Source organism: Tachyglossus aculeatus, chromosome 12, assembly GCF_015852505.1.
Source record: "Tachyglossus aculeatus isolate mTacAcu1 chromosome 12, mTacAcu1.pri, whole genome shotgun sequence".
NCBI lineage: Eukaryota > Metazoa > Chordata > Mammalia > Monotremata > Tachyglossidae > Tachyglossus > Tachyglossus aculeatus.
The window spans coordinates 6,089,793-6,098,003 of record NC_052077.1 but is presented as its reverse complement, the minus strand read 5'-3'; the positions used below and the strand labels follow the sequence as shown (position 1 = coordinate 6,098,003).

Below are 8,211 nucleotides of genomic sequence, written 5' to 3'. Positions count from 1 at the left end.
CGTGTTGAGTTCTCTTATGCTCACTGGCTCGGGACTCTAAACCAGGACATGCTGTTCCCATCCCGGCTGAACCACCCCCGTGTCGTGTGACTTTGGGCATGGCGCTTCACATCTCTGGGCCTCAGTTTCTTCTTCGTTTCAGGGGGGGTTCAATACTTGTTCCTCCTCCTGCTTAGACTGTGAGCCCCGTGTCATCATCAATCGTATTTATTGAGCGCTTACTATGTGCAGAGCACTGTACTAAGCGCTTGGGAAGTACAAATTGGCAACATATAGAGACAGTCCCTACCCAACAGTGGGCTCGGGTAGGGACTGGGTCCAGTGTGGTTATCTGTATCTTCCCCGGCAATGCTCGGCACAGAGTAAGCGCTTAAAATACCACAGTTATTATTATTATTATTATTAGAAAATGCTCACCCAACTTGTCTTCTCCTCACCTCTGCCCCAAACAGAATTCGGCTTGCCGCACTCCCGGTGAAACAGTCGATAGGGCCTGTTGGTTTGGGGTAGTGAAGTTGAAAGATACAGAGAAAGGCATTTTTGTCACTTGTACCACTTTTTACCCCAAGACTGTGCTAGATACCATAATAGATGAGAAACCACTACTCGGCTTTGGAAATCTGAGTTCTCAAGTGCCCGGGTGCATTCTGGTGCGTTTGAGTGAACGTGAGTCTCCATTCGTCCGGTAGAGTAGAGAATTTCAATGGTGTGGCCTGTTTGAAAGGTGGCTTTTAATTTCTTAGCCTCTTTGATTACTGCCTCAGACCAAAGGAGAAACTGAACTTCGGTGCTCTGGGGAAAGATGCCCGACTGTCGCCCAAGTCAAAAGAAACGAGTCTCTCCTAAGATTAATATGGAAGACCCACTTGTCTAAAAAAAAAAAAATCCCATGACTAAAAGTAGTTTTCGTTTTTATTGTAATAATGCAAATCTAAGCTGAAAGTCCAAAAATATCCAGTTTGCAGTCTGTAAACAACGTTTAAACCGATGGGAAAGTGAAAACTGATGGGTCATTTTGAAGAGCAGAAGAGGGTGTGGGGGGAGGAGGAGGAAGAGGAGGAAGGAGACCTTAATCCTTCTCAGTGATCTCCTGGACGGGCAATCCCAGGCGCAGGGTGGGGCGGAGGCGTCTCAGGGACTCTTCAGCCTAGAAACACGAGGAGAGACAGAGAGGGAGAGAGGTGAGGTGAGAGGGGGTGGCAGTGAGAAAGCTGATGAGGGGGGAAACTGAGGCCCAGAGTAGTTAAGTGACTTGCCCAAAGTCACACAGCTGACAAGCAGCGGAGCTGGGATTTGAACCCATGACCTGTGACTCCCAAGCCCGGGCTCTTTCCACTGAGCCACGCTGCTTCTCGTTTAGAAAAGTAAATGTGGAAATGGGGGAAATAACAGATGGAGACTGGCTGCTAAATAGCTGCCAGCCGGCTTAACCAGACGGGCTGGCTGAAAAAACGCCCCCTCCACCAGACCCCTACCAACTTTGTTACACTGTACTCCCCCAAGCGCTTAGCACAGTGCTGTGCTCGTAGTGAATGCCCTACAGAAAGATCACCTCCCCCAGGAGGTCTTCCCAGACCGAGCCCCCCTTTTCCTCTGCTCCTCCTCCCTTCCCCGATCCGACTCCCTCCCTCTGCTCTAACCCCCCGCCCCACAGCACTTGTGTATATTTGTACATATTTGATAATAATAATGATAGGATTTATTAAGCGCTTACTATGTGCAAAGCACTGTTCTAAGCGCCGGGGAGGTTACAAGGTGATGAGGTTGTCCCACGGGGGGGCTCACGGTCTTCATCCCCATTTGACAGATGAGGGAACTGAGGCCCAGAGTAGTTAAGTGACTTGCCCAAAGTCACACAGCTGACAAGTAGCGGAGCTGGGATTTGAACCCAGGACCTCTGACTCCAAAGCCAGGGCTCTTCCCACTGCTTCTCTTGTTTTGTGTACTTGTTTTGTTTTGCGGTCTTTCTCCCCGCTTCTAGACTGCGAGCCCGTTGTTGGGTAGGGGCCACCTCTATCTGTTGCCGAACTGTACTTTCAGCGTGGCCTGTGAAATTTCCCCTATTGGACAGCCCGGGCCTGGGAACCAGAAGGACCTGGGTTCTAATCCTAGCACCGCCGCTTGTCCTCTGGGTGACCTTGGGCAAGTCACTTCTCTGGGCCTCAGTGACCTCATATCTATAAAATGGGGATTGAGACTGGTGAGCCCCATGTGGGACCGGGACTGCGTCCACCCGGTTGGCTCGAATCCACTCCAGCGCCTGGAACATAGTAAGCACTTAACAAATACCCCCATTATTATTATTTTCATTATTATTACTGATGGAGAGGGAAGCCTGGATCCCCCGGTGCGCCTCGCCCCACCGTCGCAGCTCAGCTTTGAAGGCCAGGCCACCGGTGCCACGGAGAATCAATCGATCAATCGTATTTACTGAGCGCTTACTGTGTGCAGAGCACTGTACTAAGCGCTTGGGAAGTCCAAGTTGGCAACATAGAGAGACAGTCCCTACCCAACAGTGGGCTCACCGTCTAGAAGGGGGGGAGATAGATAGCATGCAAGTGGGCACCTATTCCGACCCCTCGCCCGTTAAGGGCGGAGCTCTCTTAGGCCCCAGTTAAAGAGGGAAGGGTTCATCCCGTGAGATAGAAAATGGGGATTATTAATGACAACAATAATAATAATGGTATTTATTAAGCACTTACCATGTGCTTACCACCTAAGTAAGCACTGACTTAATAAATAATGGTATTTATTAAGCACTTACGAGGCCCGGGCCCTATGCCATGCTGACCATGAGCCCCATGTGGGACATAGTGTTCAACCTGATTGCCTCTACCCCAGGGCTTAGTCCAGCGCCTGACACGTAGTAAGTGCTTAAATACCATGAAAAAAAGTAAAAAGAAAACCATGAGCTTGGGGTGTTGACGCAGTCGTCGGCTGCGGTTTCCCTGTGGCCAGCTCTCAACCTTCGGCTCCACTAACCACCGGGAACATCCTCACTCCCACACCCTCCTTAGGTGGTAAAGTAAGGCCGATGGGGAGGAACCCCTAGCCCTTTCAAGCCAGTAATAATAATAATGTCGGTATTTGTTAAGCGCTTACTATGTGCCAAGCACCGTTCTGAGCGCAGTACAGTGCCTCGCACGCAGCAAGTGCTCAATAAATACGGTCAATAATAATAATTACTGCACTGCCGTAGGCGATGCGCAATGTTAGATTGCCCCGAAGGGGTCAGGCAGAGACCAACGGTCTTTCCACTTGCCAATATTTCATTACGACGACGGTCTGAGATTCCCCACAACACCTGTATATATGTTTGTACATATTTATTACTCTATTTATTTATTTTACTTGTGCATATCTATTCTATTTATTTTATTTTGTTAGTATGTTTGGTTTTGTTCTCTGTCTCCCCCTTTTGGACTGTGAGCCCGCTGTTGGGTAGGGACTGTCTCCGTGTGTTACCAATTTGTACTACCCAAGCGCTTAGTACAGTGCTCTGCACATAGTAAGCGCTCAATAAATACGACTGATGATGATTGATGATGACTAGGAACCTCAGCCTTAGGGGATGTTTCAACAGTCAATCAGTGGTATCTATGAAGCGCTCACTGTTCATTCATTCATTCAATTGTAGTTATTGAGCACGTACTGCGTGCAGAGCACTGTACTAAGCGCTTGGAAAGTACAGTTTGGCAACGGATAAGATGGTCCCTACCCAACAACGGGCTCGCGGTCTAGAAGCGGGGAGAAAGGCCGCAGAGCAAAACAAGTAGACGAAGCAGGAGAAGCAGTGTGGCTCAGTGGAAAGAGCCCGGGCTTTGGAGTCAGAGGTCACGGGTTCAAATCCCGGCTCTGCTACTTGTCAGCTGTGTGACTTTGGGCAAGTCACTTAACTACTCTGGGCCTCAGTTCCCTCATCTGTAAAATGGGGATGAAGACCGTGAGCCCCCCCGTGGGACAACCTCATCACCTTGTAACCTCCCCGGCGCTTAGAACAGTGCTTTGCACATAGTAAGTGCTTAATAAATCCTATTATTATTATTATTATTAAATATGTACAAATATACACAAGTGCTGTGGGGCGGTGGGGGGGGTAAAGCAGAGGGAGGGAGTCGGATCGGGGAAGGGAGGAGGAGCAGAGGAAAAGGGGGGCTCGGTCTGGGAAGACCTCCTGGGGGAGGTGATCTTTCTGTAGGGCATTCACTATGAGCACAGCACTGTGCTAAGCGCTTGGGGGAGTACAGTGTAACAAAGTTGGTAGGGGTCTGGTGGAGGGGGCGTTTTTTCAGCAAGCCCGTTTGGTTAAGCCAAAAGAGAAGCAGCGTGGCTCACTGGAAGGAGCCCGGGCTTTGGAGTCAGAGGTCCTGGGTTCAAATCCCGGCTCCGCCAATTGCCAGCTGTGTGACTTTGGGCGAGTCACTTCACTTCTCTGGGCCTCAGTTCCCTCATCTGTAAAATGGGGATTAAGACTGTGAGCCCCAAGTGGGACAACCTGATCACCTTGTATCCTCCCCAGTGCTTAGAACAGTGCTTTGCACATAGTAAGCACTTAACAAATGCCATCATTATTATTATTAAGCCGGCTGGCAGCTATTTAGCAGCCAGTCTCCATCTATTCTTTCCCCCATTTCCACATTTACTTTTCCAAACGAGAAGCAGCACGGCTCAGTGGAAAGAGCCCGGGCTTGGGAGTCAGAGGTCGTGGGTTCTAATCCCGGCTCCGCCACGTGTCAGCTGGGTGACTGTGGGCAAGTCACTTCACTTCTCTGGGCCTCCGTTCCCTCATCTGGAAAATGGGGATGAAGACTGGGAGCCCCACGTGGGGCAACCTGATTACCTTGTATCCTCCCCAGTGCTTAGAACGGTGCTTTGCACATAGTAAGCGTTTAACAAATGCCATTATATTATTATTATTATTAATATTATTATTATTATTATTATTATTATTATATAAGGCTGGCCCGCCCCCACTTAGTACCTCTTCCAGCTCCTCTTTTAACCTGTTGTATTTTTCCACATCAAAACGCTGCTGCTTCGATCTCCTGTGGAAGAAGTGAAGGAACTGGCGGTCCTTAATGGCTGAATAAGAATAATCCTAATAGAGAGAAAAGAAAAGCCAATGTGCTTTTTCAAGCGGTTTTCTGCCTCTGACACCTAAAAGCCAGGGTGGACCTTAATGGCTGAATAAGAATAATCCTAATAGAGAGAAAAGAAAAGCCAATGTGCTTTTTCAAGCGGTTTTCTGCCTCTGACACCTAAAAGCCAGGGTGGACAGAGCACTGCAATAACACGATTGTATATCCCCAAACAGGGTCCACGATAATAATAATAATAATGATGGCATTTATTAAGCGCTTACTATGTGCAAAGCACTGTTCTAAGCGCACAGCAGCCAGTGCTCTGTGGCTCCGGAGTCCCGGAGGGGATGGCTCGCACCGTGACGATCCAGTTTTTACAGCGGGAACCGCAGTAAAAGAACCAATGTAAACACCGAACCACCGTGAGAAGAGCCCGGGCTTTGGAGTCAGAGGTCATGGGTTCAAATCCCGGCTCTGCCAACTGTCGGCTGTGTGACTCTGGGCAAGTCACTTCTCTGGGCCTCAGTGACCTCATCTGTAAAATGGGGATTGAGACTGTGAGGCCCCCCGTGGGACAGCCTGATCACCTTGTAACCTCCCCAGCGCGTAGAACAGTGCTCTGCACATAGTAAGCGCTTAATAAATGCCATTAAAAAAAAAGAGAAGCAGTGTGGCCTAGTGGATAGAGCCTGGGCCTGGGTGTCAGAAGAACCTGGGTTCTAATCCCGCCTCTGCCATTTGCCTGCTGTGTGACCTTGGGCGACTCACTTAACTCTTCTGCGTCTCGGTTCCCTCATCTGTAAAACGGAGATTAGGACTGTGAGCCCCACATAAATAATAATAATGGTATTTGTTAAGCGCTTACTATGCTTACTAGAGAAGCAGCGTGGCTCGATGGAAAGAGCTCGGGCTTGAGAGTCAGAAGTCAGGGGTTCGAATCCCGGCTCCGCCAATTGTCAGCTGTGGGACCTTGGGCAAGTCACTTCACTTCTCTGTGCCTCAGTTATCTCATCTGTAAAATGGGGATTAAGACCGTGAGCCCGACGTGGGACAATCTGATCACCTTGCATCCTCCCCAGCGCTTAGAACAGTGCTTGGCACATAGTAAGCGCTCAACAAATGCCATCATTTATGCGCCAAGCACTGGGGTAGTTACAAGGTCATCAGGTTGTCCCACTTGGGGCTCACGGTCCTAGTCCCCATTTTCCAGACGAGGTAACTGGGGCACAGAGAGGTTAAGTGGCTTGTCCAAGGTCACACAGCAGACGAGTGGCGGGGCCGGGATTGGAACCCACGTCCTCTGACTTCCAAGCCCGGCTCTTGCCACTCAGCCACGCTGCTTCTCAGTGTCACTTGGGACGTGGGCTGTGTCCAAACTCATTTGCTTTTATTCCTCTCCCCCTCGTCCCCCTCTCCATCCCCCCCCATCTTACCTCCTTCCCTTCCCCACAGCACCTGTATATATGTATATATGGTTGTACATATTTATTACTCTTTTTATTTATTTATTTATTTATTTATTTTACTTGTACATTTCTATCCTATTTATTTTATTTTGTTGGTATGTTTGGTTCCGTTCTCTGTCTCCCCCTTTTAGACTGTGAGCCCACTGTTGGGTAGGGACTGTCTCTATGTGTTGCCAATTTGTACTTCCCAAGCGCTTAGTACAGTGCTCTGCACATAGTAAGCGCTCAATCAATCAATCAATCAATCAATCGTATTTATTGTATAAATCGTATAAATATGATTGATTGATTGATTGATTGATTTTATCTACCACGATAGTGCTTGGCACATAGTAAATGCTTAACAAACACCGCTTAAAAAAAAAAAATGAGAATAACCAGCATTACAACACCACCGAAGGACCAAACCCGTGGCGGCCATCGGCAAACAGAATCCATCTGAGTAAAAAGACACCCTTGAAGGAAGCCCCAAGAGAGCAAAAAAAATAAATACATTAAAAAATCGCTCTGCAAACAATTCCGCCGCCACGCGCTAGCAGGTCTCCCTCCAGCCCCCACGGCTGCGTCCAGTGCCCGGTCGGGCCTCCGCTTTCGCCGGGTAGAAGCCGCCGCCAGCTCATTTCCCCGCGGGGAAGCTCACCTGCCGCGTGAGGAGGAAGTAGGCGAAGAAGGTCATGGAGCTGCCGAAGGTGATGAAGTAGGTGACGGGCTCCATGATGTCCCACGAGTAGACCCACCACGTCAGCCAGGCCAGGGCCCCTCCTTGGGTGGACAGCAGGGCCAGCCCGGCCCACATCAGCCGGTTGGTCTCGGCCTCGGAACCCGCTTCGATCCTGGCCTTCAGCTGGCGGACACCCACCGAGCCCACGGTCAGCCCGAGGCCACCCCCCGGAGCACCGGCTGGCCGCGGGGTGGTTGGGGTCAGAGGTCAAATCGCTCCCCATTTTATTTGATTACTATGCTTGGTTTTGTTCTCTGTCTCCCCCTTTCAGACTGTGAGCCCGCTGTTGGGTAGGGGCCGTCTCTAGATGTTGCCAACTTGGACTTCCCAAGCGCTTCGTACAGTGCTCTGCACACAGTAAGCGCTCAATAAATATGATTGATTGGAAAACCTTTCGGCAGAACAGCTGGTGACCCACCAACCCCACAGTTAGACCTCGGTGACGGAGGCAAGGAGGAGCGGTCCTGGGCTACACTGACCCTGAGCTCGCGCTGAGCTGACCGCCGGCACGGCTGAGCCGGAAATCTGACCCACACCTACTTGCTCCAAAAATGATTCTTTTCCCTTAAAGTCCCTTATTATTTCCCCGCTCTGGTCGGCAGTCCCGCCATCGACCCCCGGCCCACGTCCTCCCCCGGGCCTGGAATGCCCTCCCTCTGCCCATCCGCCAAGCTAGCTCTCTTCCTCCCTTCAGGGCCCTACTGAGAGCTCACCTCCTCCAGGAGGCCTTCCCAGACTGAGCCTCTTCCTTCCTCTCCCCCTCTCCATCCCCCAATCTTACCTCCTTCCCTTCCCCACAGCACCTGTATATATGTATATATGTTTGTACATATCACTCTATTGATTTATTTTACTTGTACATATCTATTCTATTTATTTCATTTTGTTAGCATATTTGGTTTTGTTCTCTGTCTCCCCCTTTTATCATCATCAATCGTATTTA

At 49.8% G+C, this 8,211-nt stretch overlaps 1 protein-coding gene across 2 annotated transcripts in view; it reads right to left on the bottom strand.

Annotated features, from left to right (window-relative positions):
* Nucleotides 1–910: 910 nt before the first annotated feature.
* The window catches only part of MCUB (mitochondrial calcium uniporter dominant negative subunit beta), a 72,799-nt gene continuing 65,498 nt past the window's right edge, over nucleotides 911–8,211 (bottom strand). For both annotated transcript variants that reach the window (XM_038755170.1, XM_038755172.1), the window contains exons 6-8: nucleotides 7,188–7,391; nucleotides 4,982–5,098; nucleotides 911–1,147 (exon numbers count right to left, since the gene is read on the bottom strand). In XM_038755170.1, coding sequence (XP_038611098.1) covers nucleotides 1,070–1,147; nucleotides 4,982–5,098; nucleotides 7,188–7,391 — 399 coding nt within the window. In that variant the 3' untranslated portion in view covers nucleotides 911–1,069. The remainder of the gene's footprint in view (nucleotides 1,148–4,981; nucleotides 5,099–7,187; nucleotides 7,392–8,211) is intronic.